Source organism: Hippocampus guttulatus, chromosome 5 (assembly GCF_054856545.1).
Source record: "Hippocampus guttulatus isolate MCC_2025c chromosome 5, RoL_Hgut_1.0, whole genome shotgun sequence".
Classification (NCBI taxonomy): Eukaryota; Metazoa; Chordata; class Actinopteri; order Syngnathiformes; family Syngnathidae; genus Hippocampus; species Hippocampus guttulatus.
The window spans coordinates 12,923,490-12,941,419 of NC_141265.1; the positions used below are offsets into that span (position 1 = coordinate 12,923,490).

Sequence of the window (17,930 nt, forward strand, 5' to 3'; positions counted from 1 at the left end):
AGCTCATCCTGAAATACTGTATGTGTTGACTGACTGTCTTCAAATGAAAGGGAAATAATGTTGAAACAACTTACCGTACTCATGATACTTTATGATACATACTGATACAATACTATAGAAATACAGCTCTCGTGGTACAGCGCTTGGTTAATTACATTTCAATCTCTGGAAATTTAATAAAGTACGGTTTTATGCACGGCTTGCACATTCAAATGTCATTTGTGACGTCAATATCAAGAAAAATAAAACAAACAAAAAAAGGGGGGTGGCTATAGATTTGTGTGTGAGGGTGTAAACGGCACCCTGCCTCTCATCTGCATCGTCATCATCCGGTCCGAAGAGCAGAAGTGTTTCCCCCTCTGAGGTCACAATACCCCCCACCCACACCCCGCCCTCTCTCCTCCCCACTCCACATCTTTCCTCTCCACTCCTCTCCTCCTTCACTCGCTCTCTCCTCCCCACGCGGAGCTTTAAAAAGTGAGAACAACCGTCGTAGCAGCTCACTCCCAGCGAGGCATCCATTCGAAAGCTCACCATCACCATCATCATCATCTCTCATTTGGTGGTAAGAGCCTCCTTTCTTTTCTTTGCACTTGCACAACCTGAATTCAATCTTCTCTGCATGATCCCATTAGGAGGGTTAAAAAACATTGTTTCATTCTTTGCATGATTATTACTGCCACAGATGATAATTTACATTTTTGGCGTGTCATAGTTCAGTGTTCTTTTGGTATATAAGAGTAGGTGTAGTCTTGTTGCTTTACGTGGCTTTATTCCGTCTATCATAACATGCAATGTCACAACAAAAAAAAAAAATTAAAGCAGAAATGTTTTAAAAGGATGTACAGTATACCCGAAATATATTTTTTAATCTAGTAGAGTATGTCGATTTAGTAGTATTTAGTACATATCACATTAAAATCATTACGTTCATCTCGCTATGCTTTTTATTGGCTTGCTTTCAACCTGCACCACAAATTTCATTTTAAACACATAAAAGTGCTTTTCTGTAATAATCTGTTGTGTCCGTACACATCACCTACAGTGTTATTATGCATGCAAGTAGCAAGAGGTTTCTATATCAAGAGCAAAATATAGTTTGTTTGTTTGTTTGTTTTATTTGAAAAGCAACATTTCTTTTTTTGGGGGTGGGACAGAAAATAAAAATCTGTAAAAATGTGCTAGTATCTATCTATCTATCCATCCATCCATTTTCCGAACCGCTTGATCCTCACTAGGGTCGCGGGGGGTGCTGGAGCCTATCCCAGCCGTCTCCGGGCAGTAGGCGGGGGACACCCTGAATCAGTTGCCAGCCAATCGCAGGGCACACAGAGACGAACAACCATTCACGCCCACACTCACACCTAGGGACAATTTAGAGCGTCCAATCAGCCTGCCATGCATGTTTTTGGAATGTGGGAGGAAACCGGAGCACCCGGAGAAAACCCACGCAGGCCCGGGGAGAACATGCAAACTCCACACAGGGAGGCCGGAGCTGGAATTGAACCCGGTACCTCTGCACTGTGAAGCCGACGTGCTAACCACTGGACTACCGGGCCGCCCCTCTATCTATCTCTCTCTCTCTCTCTCTCTCTCTCTCTCTCTCTCTCTCTCTCTCTCTCTCTCTCTCTCTCTCTCTCTCTCTCTCTCTCTCTCTCTCTCTCTATATATATATATATTTTATGTTAAGAGTTCTTTTGATGGCAGCGCGGGCACCTGCAGCGGCTCCTCTTGTTGTCTGTTTAAAAGAAGAAATTTCATCTGTGCGTATGTCAGCACATTTGACAATAAAGTTGTACTTGATACTTGACTTGATATATCTAGCTAGCTCGCTAGCTAGCCACCTACCAACCTACCTACCTACAAACCTATTTACCTTGGTCACATTAATTGTAGAAAATGTTTTGAAAGGATTTGTCTTGATCTGGTTTATATCAGAAAAAAATGGCATTAAGCAGGGGTGTGTCCATTTTTTTCATACCTATCTACATATCTAACTATCTCTCTACAGTATCGATAAGCTCTGTGTCAGTTAATTGTCATCTTCATTTTTGTTTTTGGTGCCAGCCCGAACTAAAAGTTGCTGCAACCCCGTAGTGAGTCAGATTTGAGCCTCCTGCATTCTTCATTATTCTCTCTTCTTTGGATGTGTACGTCATACTGATACTTTGCTGATACTGCGTACTATTGCACACTGACATTGCCAAAGTAGCGCTTGTATCTGCATTCCAGGCTCTGTGGCCACTTGAGTTAATGACGTGACTCACAAAGACAGTGAGTTAAAATGCTAAGACTGTTTCTATATTGGTATCAGGACCAAAAAAAAAAAAAAAACTCGGCAAAAAAAACACCTTTGGAATTCAGAGATTGTGTGTTTATTCAGTGCTTTTATCAGAAGCCATCAATTTCTTCATCCGTCTCAGTGCAGCCCTGGACGATGAGATGACTCAGGGCGACTCATTCTTTTTACGCTGACCTCTGGAGATTTTTATTGCTTCCCATGTTGCTCTTCTCTTCATTCTCTCTTTTCTCTCCTTTCATCTCCCTCCATCCAGATGTCTCATCTCTCCATTTGCTCTCCCGCCTCTTGTTTACCTGTTGCGCTGTGTGTGGACATTCACATTTTGAAGGCCTCATACTGAGCCCTGCAGTGGGGGGGAGGCTTGAAGGCAACAATGCGGCTTTATGTTCCGTGGGACTTTGACAGAGCTGGCGCAGTGAAGCATGCACCAAAGCCCTCCCCCTGAGTGACTGTGGGGAATGAATAATGCTTGGTAAATAGCTTTCTGACATAGCATATTGTAGCAGGGTGTAAAGGAACAATGGCCAAATTGAAGCTTTAGTGATCCCAGCAGGTCCAACTGATTCAAAAACATGTTCTGATCTGCTGGACAAAAGCAAGTGTAGAGATGAAGGCCATAAATGCAGTGCAATGCCCACAAATACAAAACCGGTCTTTCCTGTGTCAGTTCGTCTTACTCGATGAGCATAAAGTTTTTGGTGCCATTGGCCATTACAAATCCTCCCTTGTTGACATTGGCCCCTTGAGAAAATATGTGAAGCCAGCAGTCTCAAACTTGGGTTTGAAGTCAGACAGTGATTTTCAATCATATCAGAAAATCTCCATTTAGAAACAGTATTCCAAGCCTTTATTACATCTTGGCTGAGTGATTGTAATGCTCTTTATTTCTGGAGTCAGCCAGTCCTCCCAGTTGGTTCAAAATGCTCTTAACTGGAGCACGTAAGAGGGAGCACGTAACTCCGATTCTGGCTTACCGCCACAGGTTGGTCTCATTCCGTCTTACCACTCTGAGCTATTCCATCGCTCAGGTGCTGCCTGTTGACCTGGGTCACCTGACCAGCTGCTTCTGGAATCACCAAAACTACTGGAAACTACCGGAAACTACCGGAGTTTTTTCTTTTGCTTCTTTTTCTTTTCTTTTCCACAATTGATGACAAGTTGTCACAGTGAACATTTGCAGCACTGCAAATCAAAGTCTTTCATAAATTAAATCGAAATGAAGAAGATAAACTGTCATTCATACTTCATTTGCCTTTATTTAATCATAAGCCTGAGCTATAAGACCAAAACATATATGTATATTAAAAAACGGATATTACCGGTACTTTGTTATTTGTTTGCTAAATAATACATCGGAAGAGGACCTTGGAAAAAATAATTGCATATTACTAAGGAGAAAAATAGCCACAGTTTCAAAATTGTTTCATCCTATAAAATCGTTTGTACATTATGTTTAATTATTTTTTGTGCACAATGCTTTGTTCCACCTGTGGTTGTTTTTCAAAGGCTGTACGGATAGAGTTGAGTGGAGTACTATTCCTCACACTTCGTGAATCGAACCGTGCACACTTCAGTGTACAGGAGCAACCCTAAATTTAGTCTTTTCGCATGGAAATGCAAGTATGTCGCATGCACTTTCTCACCATTTTAGGCTTCCACATTTTGTGGTCATTACTGGAAGGCAAGAATGTCCCACCGCCATCTCTTAGAATCTCAGTGCTCCGTCATCGTTGCACTTGCTTGTCAACTTGAACAAGTCCAAGCAGGTACAAACGCAATAGAGGAACAGTAAATACTGAAATGGGCCGTTGCACCCCGGTTTTCTTGGTGAAACCAATAAATTATTACATTATCAAATTTACCTGTTGGAATTTTCCCAGTCATAAATCATTCACACTTGAATTGAATGCCTGTTGTCCCCCATAATTTGGATGCCCTCGGCCCCCCACACCCCTGACCTGGATAAAAACACTTTTCAATCATGTTAAGGCCTCCAAAAAGGTGATTACAAGATTGAGGTCAAATGACACATACAGCTGTGCATGTCTTTGTTTTAATCGCCGCACATGTTTGCCCTACAAACGTGGCAGTGTTGTGACTCAGTGTCTGGCTTCTGATCCACCGAAGATGTTTTCACTTGTTCCACTCATATTTGACCTACTAAAAAAAAAACCACGATCCTCAAACCCCATTGACAATGTAACACACGAAGTTTCCCGAAGTAAGTACCGGGTATACACACATGATTTGTGCAATGACTCTATCAGCGTCTACTTTGTGCTACGATAAAATATATTTAGAAATTAGATTCTCAGCCCACCTTTAGCCCCGAGAGAAAAAAAAATCCTGGCGCCATCTCTGCTATAATGATTGAGCAGCCATTCAAGAGAAATGGGTCTTCATCCATACTGATGGTCTGGCCTCATCGGAAATTTTTCTCTTGCGATCAAAGTCAGCAATGGCCCGATTCTCTAATGATCAAGATTATTCTGAGTGATTATCCTGTGGTGTGGAGGGTGTTGAGTGTTTTTTTTTTACTCTCTCTTCTGCTTGGAAAATGGTCAAAGCCACCAACTTTAAATGTTAAACCTGTTCAGTATTTACAGTCACAAATCCTTGTGTGTGGTCAACACCAAATTCTTGTTACAAATAAAGGTAAGATTGAGTGTTTATATTACATGTCTCATAAGTCACTCAACCCAATACAAAGGACAAAGCAGAAGGATTTGCCACTGCAATGCAATTGCCACATGAGCTAAAAGTTAGCCTAGTGTCGTTCTTCTTTGTATTTTCTAGATGTTCTGTGGTACCGTGGTGCCTCTCGCCGGTCAGTCTTGGAACTGCAACAGATGCCTTGAGCATCTGTCTCTGTTCACATGAGTGGTTGTAAGGACAAATGCAAGTTGCTTCATAATTATGACAAGGACCAAGTCTGTTAACTCGTGAGCTAGCTAGCTAGTGGCTAGTGCCTCTTGTCCCATCATGGAAAAAAACTTTTATACCAGTGTGTGTGTGTGTGTGTGTACACACACACCGGTATAAAAGTGTGTACACACACACACACACACACACACACAGAGTATATATAAGAAAAGAACAAAATTGCCTTCAAACAATATTACTTGCCTTTGGAAGTAATGTAATTACATTTTGAGGTTGTGAGCTGAACCCAGGCATGGCCTCATGCCTCTCAGATACAAGAGGCTCCAAACAGGGTGGGAGGTACATATGTTCATGTCTGATCTGGGTGTGTTTTTAAGTTGCAGGACTTGATACTGCATGTACTGTATTTCTCAGCCAGCATTTGAGCAGGAAACACATGTTTTCAACTGACAGGGCCAGCAAAAGGGGGGCACAGCTAAGCCGCACAGCTGCACAAAAGGAAAACAAAAAGGAAACTATAGCCGTTGAGTCAGTGAGGTTCAGTTTGGGGAGGGGGGGGGGGGCGTTAAAGCACTCTCCAATAGAAAGGTCCATTTGCTTTGTTTTACACAAGAACTAGAAAGTGGCCCATCCTTTTAACGGTGAGTGTGTGATCGCTTTAATAGACAAGGTAGCAGATCTTATTGGGCTCGTAATTATTTGCTTTTAGTGTGCGTGTGTGTGTGTGTGTGTGTGTGTGTGTGTGTGTGTGTGTGCCTGTGTGTGTGCGTGTGTGTGTGTGTGTGTAGTCGGCGATGTGAAAACACATTTCTGCTTTCTGTGTGCCCAGTCAAGCAGAGAGTGTGAACTGGCAGACAGCAGGGAATGAAAACTTTCCCAAGATTAGAGGATCAGACTGTCTGTTTGGTTAAATACAAATTTTGCGCTGGAGGGTGTTGTATTGTAATTTTAGGGGAACAATGAATTGCTTTTGTACCTCTGACCTTTATATTATTTGAGGTATACATTTAGAGCCTCAAATACATTCTGTCCGCCAGGACAGGAAACGTTTGGAGGACACCTGTGTGTTTGGACCACAGGACCTGTTGACTAAATTTAGGTCCAGGGTGAGTCACTGAGAGCGTAGTGATTTACTTGCTTGACTTCCATGCCGGCAGCGCAGTTTCAGTTCCTTCAAGTGCAAATTTGAGTGTGACTGGTAGTCTGCCGAGATAATATCTGTTCCCTGTGACTTGCTGATGGACGGCCCCCCCCCCCAATCTTACGAACAGCCTGGACCATCCTTCTGTTCAACAAAAATTAATCAAACAAGGCCCTTGAGTACAAAAATTAATCAAACAAGGCCCTTGAGTACACACATTTTCCCAACCATGGTGTATATCCTTGAGAGGCATAATTTACATACAGGCAGTTCTATTGCAACCTTATACAGGGATTTCCTTTATGATGGAATTATATTTCAACAGTGACAATGTATCCAGAATTTGTATGCAAGTTGGGAAGCACCGAAGATGCTCTACCTACCGTAAGGCAGCAGTAAAGTAACAAGTGTTGCATGAAAAACACTTTTAGGCCATAAATAAGAAACAACCAAAACAAAAACAATAAATACGGCATTAGCGGGAAATGAAAATGTATTTTTATGCCACTACGCAAAATAGCTTGTTGCGAGCAGTAAAAATGTTGAGACTGTCGTAATACGAGGACCCTATCATTTTTGCAGGGTTTCCAGTGCTTCTTCCTTACTTCATTAACAAAAGTACACAATGGACATGTGTACTGTATGTAAATTCCAAATATCAGTCAGTATTAACTCAAAGCCCTCAACTGCTGCTAAAAAGAAAAAAGATGTCAGGAAAAGCCTCCTAGAACAGTAGAACTTTATTATTCCTACCCCCCCATAAGTTATACAGGTTATAAATCACATTAATAATGAAAAAGATTTTAAAATAATTTCGTAGTCCTTTTTTTCATACCACAAAACGTGGCATTTACATAGGTCTGTGTAGACGTTTTATATCCAGTGTATGTGAATGAAAGCGAGTTAAGTGAATGTGATTACAAAGTAAATGATTAATTGAAGCCCAACCACAGCATCCAACTGTCCTGTACAATGCGTTACGACTGATTTCCTGCCTGAGTCAGAGTCGAATCCATGTTTCCTCCCCACCTGTCCCACCCTTTCCTCCCAGCGGCTTCCCTGGGGCACGGGCATAGGTTGGCAGAAAGGAAGCAACAGAGGAAACAAAGGAATTGTAGCTAGAATTATATGATTGTTTTTCCTGCAATTGTTGATTCACTATTTACAATTAAGATTCATTCAACAAGGACACTCAATCTCTATTAGTCAGCTTCCTGGTTATATTTGGTTGTAACTTGTGCTTATATTTAGTGTCCACGTGTGTGAGGGTTTTTAATAACCCTCAATTGCATTTAATGGTGGTAGCAGTCTCAAAAAAAAAAGAGAATTTGCTGTATTACAAAACTGCAAGGGTAATCATTTCAATGTAATTTAAAACTTTTTAAAGCTTTGCATTGTTGAAGTAAAACAGGAAAAGCACGTGTCTCTAAATTCTGTCCACTTCCATTTTTTTTTCATCCAAAACACAAACAAATATTATTTTTGTTGTTTTTATGAAAAGGATAGCGGCCCTTGAGGACCGTGTTTGGACACAACCGCTCTAAGGCAAACGCAATGATTTCATTTTTATTTCTTCTTTTCAGTTCGACCCATCTACTGTATAACCGTTGTTTCGATACAGCCGTATGTGAATCTAAAATCTGATCCATCCAATGCAATTTCATTTTGTGCTTGCAGAGAACTGAGGAGCTTGAAAGACCTCCCCAAGACCATGACCAGAATACAATTTTTGGTGCTGTCTGCTCTCTTCTGCTGCTTAGCGGACAGTGTAAGTAGCACACTTCCTTTTTGCACAGGAAACAGAAATTATAAAATATATTTATAATCGTTTCATTTCAAATCAGTATCGCAATACTGTATATAACCGCTTTTGCCATGCAGTCACGTGTATTTACAAGGCAGAACGACTGATCAAACTGGACATGTTTTGAATGATGATTTTAGCCTTCTCCTCTACTCCTGTAGTTTGAATTTGAGTTTTGTGTCAGTCGAAAATTAGATGGCAGAAGAGGTAAATTTCTCTAAAGACGAAACAGATGCTGTTATTTACATTTCAGCAGATAAAAAGATTCCAAAATAGACATGGCAGAAATTCAGACATAGCTAACGTCATCATTGACAGACTGGCTCATTAATTGACTTTTCTATTGTATGGATTAATTCCACAGATGTGCTCTCTGAAAGCTAATATGGAAGCATGCTGTTGGTAAATTACTCAGATAGTGGCGGTCGTAGATTGAATGGCGTTCGTGTAATCTCAAACGTGAATTGTTTTGAACTGAGAAAAAGTAGGCAACGTCACAATTCATGATTGTCACGCAATAACGAGACCTCCGTCACTGACTTCCTTGCGCATCGAAGAACGTCTTGAAATGAAAAGTGGGGGTGCCATTCCTGGTCTTGAACATCGGTGCTGTTGTGTATTTTGCAGGCGGAGCTGCTCCGCTCCAAGAGAGGAACTCGTTTTTACCGAGGTGAGCCTCAGCGGAAGATATCCAGGCGGCCGCTTTTCATTGTTCATATCCAGAAGCCTTCACCTTCCTTTGACACTTCCCGTGAGCCCACCCATTCTTTTTTTTCTTTTTGCCTTTCCTTATAACATCATTCCCTCAGCTTCAGATTCTTTTGTTCCGCTCTGTTTGTTCATGTCACAATCACGATTTGTAATCTTCTCGTCTGATTGGCTCATGAATTGCATGTTTGTGTGTCTTCTCAGCACGTTGTGTGGATAGTACAACGTCAGCCGTGCATAGTTATGGGGACACTTGGCTACGATGGAAGGGACAGCGTGTGGAGTATTGCCGTTGTGCGTTTAGAGGACGAGAACTCTGTCACATTGTGCCCGTCATCAGTGAGTGCGACATATTATCAACACTATTCTGCTATCACATCACGATCCAACAAGTACAATCACCGTGTTTACACTCTTACAACAAAAACACATTGATAGTGACCATTTAAGTTTTTTTTGTATAGCCTCCTGTGATGACGCAATAACGCCCAAAATATACATATGTTTTGCTTCAAAAAGTCACTTTAAAGACACAAATTAAGACAAAAACATTTAACCTTTGTATTTTACTTACATGTAAATCACTGAGAACTGTCTCCAAATTTGGTGGGCATGCAGTAGGTGAGTGCCTAAGGCGTAGTGTTCAAGCTCAGAGATCATTAGTAGTAAGGTGAAAAATAATATTTCAACATTATATGAAGTCAAAAATCACTTCTCAATAAACCAAAAATATCTAAAAATTAAGGTATCAACAAAGGATGTATTTCATCATTTTTTAAAATTTACCTTCAGATGTTGTCTCAATGACCAAAAACGTTGGGGTTTTTTTGCCTGAAAATCTTACCAAGATCCACTCCATAAACTCTGGAATCAACATCAAAACATTTGTTGTTCTCCAAATATGCCACGTAATGTAAATGAAACATTATGGGCTTGTCATCGGGTGCTACTTAAGTGGCGTGCCTTAGGTAAAAAAAAAAAAAAAATCTCGTTTTAAAGCCCCTGATCAGGAATCTAACCTAATTTTGTAATACATTATCACCTCAACAGCTTCAAAGTATAAAGTTGGGACAAGAGGCCAAACATGTACAGTAAATCACGATACAACCAAATACTGCATGTTTCTTCATTTGGTGGTCATACAGAAGATCAAGAGCTTATTCGTTGATTCGCTTTTTGTGGTGAAATGTAAAAGTAACACAGCACAATGTATGTACATTTTAACAAAGACATGACATAGTTAATGACGTTTGGCAAAATAGCGTACAGTTGACCTTTCCTGTCTGCTAGCCGTGTCTTGAGCATAAGTCTTTGACTTCGCCGCTAACTTGGCTGTAACAAACGCTAACAATCGGGGGGGGGGGGGTTTGTTGTTGTTTGTTTTCTATTTGGTCTGAATTGCACTGTCGGCTTTCTGTAGGCGTAGTTTAGTCTGACATCGCTCCTTCCTGGTGCATTTCACCCCCCACCCCCCACTGACGAATTTGGTGACTTATGGTCGCTTTTCCCTCAGAATATTTCTTACCACACAGCAGCCGGCCAACTTGTGAGCTCAGGCTGCCAGTTTTGAGCCTGCGGCTGGTATTATCCTCCAGTTAGACCTCTTGTAATAATAAATAGAGAACCTGGCTGGCAATCGTATGAAACCGTTTTTCCGCCTTGTCTGTAATAATAATAATAATAATAATACATTTTATTTATAAGCGCCTTTCAAGACACCCAAGGACACTTTACAATAACAAAAAACACAAAACTGTACAGTGATGATGAACTGTATGTGAACAAACCGTCCTAAAAAATTAAATTCAAATCCATTTTATTTGAGGAATAAATACAACTGAACTGAACTGCACTTAAAAAATGTACTGTATGGATAGAGGAAAAATATGGACAGTTTGAGCTTTTAATTAATTAAAAGTAGTAATATCTTGTAACATTCAAAATATTTGTAAATCCACTTTTTTAATTGTCTGATTGTCTTGCGTGATCTTGCTGTAACATTAATCTTCTCAATTTTTATGCAAAAGTAACGCTATATTTCACAACATCCTAACAATTTTTAAAAATAACAAGTGTGATATTATCAAACATCATTTTGAGCATAAAAAATAATATAAGGTGAAAAATGTGGCATCAAATAACGTGAAACATTTTTCCATTTTCTGTTACATTTTAAAAATAGTGTGATGTCTTTCAAAATTGTAAACTTTTTTTGTAACTTTTTGTTACTGGCAATGTTTTTAATTTATTGTGACATGGCAGGTTAGTTAAAAAAAAGGGTAGCAGGCAGCAAATAGGCACTGATGCTTAAGGGGCACCGTATTCGGCATTAAGTTAAATAAATCATTATTAGCATGTTTCAAAGTCATGTCGTATTTGTTTGTCGTTCATTTGTCTGCCCATTCAAACACTTGGTGAGCAAAACAAAATATTGCAGTGGCGCGAAATGAAAGACTGAATGCCTGCTGAACACATCATCCATTATAACCTTCGTTCACTTTTTAGGTAGTGATATGCAGTATATCTTAACCCGCTTTGGTTTTCTGCCCCTTCTAGACTGTTACACGTCTCATTGCTACAATGGAGGGACATGCAAGGAGGCTGTGTACTCTTCGGACTACATTTGTCAGTGCCCCCCAGGCTTCAGTGGCTCCCAGTGTGAGATCAGTAAGTAGGGCCTGGGCTCACAATCCCCGTTTTAGTTCTTCCGAAGGTATTTGATCAGTGGTGGCCGGTTGATGGAAGCACCACCTTACCTTGAATGAGTCGGAAAAAGTTCATTTAGCGAGACAACTCGACCAATCCGCTTCTTGTGTTTGTGCAATGGGGTGCAGTCATGTAGGAACAGGAAAGGGCTTTCCCCCAAAAAACTGAAAGCATACAATTGTCCAAAATCTCTTATGATGAAGGACTAAGATTATGTAGTTTAGTCCAGACCCTGACAAAATAATTAAAATGTCTCTTAAGACATTTAGATTAATTATTGCAAACAGAAAACTCCCTCAACCATGCAAAGAGCACTGATGTATGAATGTTTTATATCTGTGCAATTCTTTCTGGGACAGTTAGACACCGCACCCTCTCAGTGGAACAATTACGCAAAGTACATCACTAGTGGCAGCTAGCCAGTGATAGCCTAAGTGAAAGCCAGAGTCAATACATGTTTGTTTGTTTTTTGATTGTTCAAAGCCATTGAGGAAGCATTGCAGGTTTCACACATTAAATAAAAACAGACCTTTAATGTCTCTCAAAATGTACAACGGTGCCCTTGACATTTTTTTCCTTCAAGTCAAGCTCGCTGCTCCTTCTCTGTGCGTTTCTTGGCCACATGAGGGCAGTATAACGCAGTCGTATGATTATACATGGAGAGGGTCACAAGTTAAACTTCTCTTAGGCACCTTAGTCGATCTTCACGGAGACTAGCAAATTGAGCCTGCGAATTATTATATTAAATGTTAGTATTGGAGTAATATATCCAAGGCAAATCTCTATAGTTGTTTTAAATACACAATGTGTTGTTCTCTTTGTCTGATGTTTAGTTTGACAGTAAACTTCAACTTTGAGCGGCTATAAACAGCTTGAAAACTGACTTTGAAGAATTATTCTGCCAAACCGCTGCTTGCCGTCACTGTCACCACACAGCATTAGTATGTCAAATTTTTGCTCTCAAGACAAAGCAAGCAATCATCTGATTCCCCAAGACGAAAAACACTTGAACCGCGCACAATCAGGTTCCCTTTGGTATGCAATAAGGACGTAATGTCAAAATGATAACATTCAAATGCTGTGAAGAAGTGTTCCGCAGTGGGAAATAGCCTTCATCCGGTCAGAATAAATGAATTTGATAAACCCTTCAGAGAGACATGAGTGCCAAGAATAATCAAGGGCGTATGTGTATCTAATCAGTCAGCTGTTTGTTTTCAGACACCAAAGAGAAGTGCGTTGTGGGCAGTGGGGACGCCTATCGCGGCACGTGGAGTCTCAGCAAGTCGGGAGCAGAGTGCATCAACTGGAACAGTACGGCACTCAGGGGAAAGAAGTTCACCGCCAGGAAAGTGGACGCCAGCAGCCTCGGGCTGGGCAACCACAACTTCTGCAGGTTTGTAAGAAAAATACAGACCTGTATGGGCAAATACCCTGCGGCAATTAATCATTTGATTAATTAATTAAGTCGTCGTTTTTAGAATCACACACTGGGCTGTTTAGACCTCTCTCAATGTTGGACTGCCCACTCAGTGTTTAAACTGTACCTTTCTCATGAGGAGACCCAAAGATGATTTTCTCTCCTCTCAGGAACCCTGATCGTGATGGTACTCCTTGGTGTTACACCTACAAAGGCACTCAAATCATCTGGGAGTTCTGTTCCTTGCCCAAATGTTCACAAGGTAGCATCTCACATCAAGCACTCTACTGACCAGTGCGTTCATGGTTGTTATGTAACCCATATGTGTGCTCCCCTATGTGATTTGCATCAGATAAGTACGAAGAATGCACGAGAGGGATCGGTCTGACTTACAGGGGTACGAAGTCCGTCACTAAAAGTGGCGCTCGTTGTCTCCCATGGGACTCTCCGGCTATCAAGCACAAGTCCAACAACGCTTGGAGGTCTGACGCCCTCGAAGTGGGCCTGGGCAGCCACAGCTACTGCAGGTACAAAAGCCGGGATGAAAACAATCTCGTTAAGTCAGTTCCTCAAAGCATCTGTTTTCATCCAACAGGAATCCTGACGGTGATGAAGGCCCGTGGTGTCATATATACAAGAATTTGCAGCTGACGTGGGAGCTCTGTGATGTCCCGAAATGCAGTGAGTTGTTTACACCCTTATTCATTGTTTTTCTTCAGCAGTCTGTCGTCGCTTCAATATAAATGCAAGCCTTTAAAATGTAAAGCATAAAAGGGTAAATGTTGCTGCTGTTCTGCACTGCAATGTCATCTAGAAATAATCTCACTCTCACTGGTACAATGTTATTAGTTACTCCACTTCACATAAATATGATTTTGCCAACACTGTATTGGAAGTGCATTTTTAACAGTAATGTTTAAGAATAAAGTTTTTATTTTTTAAAAAATAAATACGTATAATAAATTATACGTAAATACGTATAATTTATGGGTTAAATTCTCATGAACTTTGACATCTGGGCAAATGGCGCGCACCTTTGCTGGAAACTACAGCGATCAGTGTCCTTAAAGGAAAGGGTCATTTTGTATTCTATTCTCATCATCTGCAATGTCCTGTAAGTTTTTTTTTTTTGAGAATTGTCTTTGAAGCTTATTCCCAGCCAAAAAGACAATTCAGTCTGACTATGATATTCCTGTCCATTGTCCTGTCCTGCCCGTTGTCCATTTCTGTCTGCTACAACACACCTGGTTCAAATTATCAGGACTGTTATCTTGCTTTTTCAGAGCTTGCTGATGAACTTTATGCACTTCATGAATTTAACTTATGAAATGAATGACCCGTGATATTCAAAACTGCATTAGTTTCACTGAGTGGACTCCTCTCTTTTTCAGCGAGACGTCCATCCACCATCACCCCACTAGGCCCTCGAGGCCCCGTGATCAACAATAACCGAGGTATGACATCATCATGACCCCATCAAACCCCAGTCAGTTTGCTAGTGTTGTTTGAAGCGCCGTCTCACAATCCGTCCGTCCTCTCTTCAGGAAAATGCGGCCAGCGTTTGGACAACACCCTGAGCCAACCTACCTTCCGCATGTTCGGAGGTCGTGAAAGCGACATTACGGAACAGCCCTGGCAGGCCGCCATTAATGTCTACCAGGCTCGTCTGCGGCAACACTTTCACCGCTGCGGAGGAATTCTCATTGACTCCTGTTGGGTCCTGTCTGCAGCTCACTGCTTTGAGCCCACGTAAATGAGACTCACTCGTTACACATCTCTCTATAACGCATTGATAACATGTTGTGGTTGAGTACTTATACAATACAGAGCAGCGATACTTGATAGTGTTAATACTTTTTGTTCAAAAACACAAAACTTTAATGAACGTGGCACAAGTTTCACTCAAAAGCCTGTAACACAAGGCATTTTAATTAGTAAGTGGTGTCTCATTCTGAACACTAGGGGGCACTATGTCAAAGGAGTGCATGGAGTAGATATGAAAATAAGTGGCTATACACAGAGGATGCCATGTTACCTCTTTGTTTTTTCTACAAAATGTGAGTTAAAAGAATACAGGATTTCTTGGGGGGGAATAACAAAAGTTCTAAAATAAAACTACTAAACATAAAACATGGCCGACATAGCTTCTTCCTGGAAGGTATGTCAGGCTGGTGAAGAGGTATCGGTATCATTGTATTGGAGCATTTTCATGAGAACAATTGTACAGCATCTGTACTGATCCTAGTATCGGTGTCGATGCATATCTGCCCAACACACACCTGGCAATGTCATACCATAGACTACATGTCACGTCATACCATGAAGGTCATGTGTGTTCTCCTTTGTGCAGGGATAAGCCTTCAAAGTTGGAGGTCATTCTGGGCAGGACATTCCGCAAACAGAATTCTAGCAGTGAGCAGATTTTCAAAGTGGAAAAATACTGGCTCCATGAGAAATTTGACAACGAGACGTTTGACAATGACATCGGTGGGTACAACTGACATGCTCAATTAACCTCTTATATGCTATTGTATTGAATTAAGGCACCATGTTTGTACGTGCCCCTAACGCTGTGAACTTTCCTCATTGTACATTCATGCATTTGGTTAAAGCCACGCCCCTCACTAATGTGCATGAGTGCATTCTCAAATTCACATCATGCGCACATCCAGCTTCAACAAAATAGCAGTGCATGCAATATTAAGTGAGTCAGATTGGCATGCCACGCTGACTTTCTCGCATCCAATATTTTCTTGCAGCTCTGCTGAAGCTGAAATCAGACATTGGTGTCTGTGCCATGAATTCTCCAGAGGTTCTTCCTGCGTGTCTTCCTGAAGCTGGCCTGGTGTTGCCTGACTGGACCGAGTGTGAGATCTCAGGCTACGGGAAAGACTCCGAGTGTACGCCAACTGACCTCTGACATGAACTTGACTGCGGCCCTATTCTTACCCTGGAGGTGATGTTCAACTTGTCCTTTTCTCCTCAATAGTTTCCGCCCATTATTCTGAGCGTGTCAAGAGGGGTTTTGTTCGCCTGTGGCCCAGAGAGCGTTGTGTCCCTGCTGTGCTGTCTGGACGCACAGTCACTGCCAACATGCTGTGTGCGGGTGACACAAGAGGCCTGGATGACGCCTGCAAGGTGAGTCCCCATTACTAACTTATTTACACTACAGTGCAGCAAGTATACATCAAGTACACAGGCAAATTCATATGGCGATTATAATTGAATGTATTGTGGGTTAAAGAGAATTGTACCTAAATACATAAATTGAAAAACAAACTGTTATAAAACACTAAATGAAATTCTATTTAAAAGTGAAAAACAAATTAACTGTAGAGTACTTGATTAAAAAAGGTCAAGTTCAAGCCATGGTAACTATGCACAATTTGGGCCTGTAATTCAGTGATTATCATGTATCACTGCCAGGTGCCCATGTGCAAAACTTTGAGAATGACTACTCAACAGATACTACTACTACTACTACAAAAAAATAAATAAAACCCCACCTGGACTCAATGCACCCCTCAAAATAGTCATCCCTCTTGCCATTCAGACTGCCGAAAAGAGCTTTGTGTTCCACTAAAGAGGCCCAGAGTTCACGTTTTAAGTTTGTAATTAAATTGTGATGAGATTTTTTTGTGGGGAGTGGTGTGTTGTGATAATTTTGTTGTAGAAAACAAGTGCTATGGCTTCACATCGGATTAGACTGGCGACGTGTCGCCAGTCTAATCCGGTCTGAAGATGCCTCATTAGGTAAACTATACTTTAGATGTTTTTCTAAATACCTTTTGAACGCCCTTCCAGGGAGACTCTGGCGGTCCTCTCGTCTGCCGCAACAATGACAAAATGACCCTGATGGGCGTCGTCAGCTGGGGTGATGGCTGCGGCCAGAGGGATAAACCCGGCGTCTACACACGCGTCACCCGTTACATCGACTGGATTCATAACAAAATGACGGCCAACCCGATCTGAGCAGCAAGATGACGATGCGTTCACTTAATTATGAGTGTTGTATCTAAATCCAAATGGTGGATGTTTGAGACAAGCACTTGCTTTGAGGGACCAAGAGGAACTTCTATCATGGGCTCTGAACACTCACAGTTGCTCCATGTTCTTCACTTCCTGTGCTTGGGGGCCCAGTGTGTGCCCCCCATTGAGGTCATCTATGTGTGTTTACATGCACGGATGTGTTCAGTTGCTTTGGTCAGTTCACCCCTGTGGAGCTGGTTACGGTGTGAAGGGTCAGTGATCGGCAGCACCCGCAATGGCAAAGGCTCAACACAGACTTGTGCGTCACATTCAGTTCATAGAATCTGCTGGTTCAGATTCTGCTCAATTTTATACTTTTTTTTTGTTTGGGGGGGGGGGGACATGTAACAGGGACTTTTTTGTAACATAACACTCGTGACACATAGATACAGCCTAGCATGGACAGCAGCATGTAAAGTATAATGTTTGTAGATTGCTTTTTTCATATTTTCATAAACTACGTAGCTCCATACAAATCATTTGCACCTGTGTGTTTTTATCTTTTCTACTAATTTAATATTTATGTGTATTTTATAGAAATTTACGTGTGTTGTAAATAATTTATTGTTCTATAATCACATCGGGTAAAATACATTAAATTTTTGGACTCACTACACTCTCTCTGTGCTTTTATTTTTTGTGCAAATTATTAAGCTTTTTATCATGAATATAGGTTGTTGTTAAGAATGTCATCTGTTGCACTATATGATATGAAAGCGCAATATAAATGAAAATGTATATGATATTGAGGATGCTATTTTTGGAGTTGAATCCAACCATCCATTATCCTACCCACTTTATCCTCAAAAGGGTCGTGGGGCGTGCTAGACCCTATCCCATCTGTCTTTGGGCTGGAGACGGAGTCCACCCTGAACTGGTTGCCAGCTAATCACAGGGTACATACAAACGGACAGCCCTTCACAGTCACACCTATGTGTCC

General features: G+C 41.2%; 1 protein-coding gene across 4 annotated transcripts; it reads left to right on the plus strand.

Annotated features, from left to right (window-relative positions):
- The first annotated feature begins 439 nt into the window (after nucleotides 1-439).
- On the plus strand, nucleotides 440-17,602 carry plat (plasminogen activator, tissue). Of its 4 annotated transcripts, none has more exons than XM_086112502.1 (15): nucleotides 440-565; nucleotides 8,004-8,094; nucleotides 8,758-8,881; nucleotides 9,043-9,177; nucleotides 11,395-11,505; nucleotides 12,763-12,937; nucleotides 13,132-13,223; nucleotides 13,314-13,488; nucleotides 13,557-13,642; nucleotides 14,353-14,415; nucleotides 14,506-14,710; nucleotides 15,312-15,448; nucleotides 15,721-15,861; nucleotides 15,951-16,099; nucleotides 16,766-17,602. In XM_086112502.1, the coding sequence occupies exons 2-15, from the start codon at nucleotides 8,038-8,040 to the stop codon at nucleotides 16,931-16,933; spliced, it is 1,818 nt and encodes a 605-aa protein (XP_085968628.1). In that variant the 5' UTR covers nucleotides 440-565; nucleotides 8,004-8,037; the 3' UTR covers nucleotides 16,934-17,602. The 4 variants fall into 4 exon arrangements, with proteins under 4 accessions (XP_085968628.1, XP_085968630.1, XP_085968631.1 ...); XM_086112504.1 differs by having other exon boundaries at nucleotides 8,758-8,800; XM_086112503.1 differs by lacking the exon at nucleotides 440-565 and adding an exon at nucleotides 5,652-5,826.
- The last annotated feature ends 328 nt before the right edge of the window (nucleotides 17,603-17,930 follow it).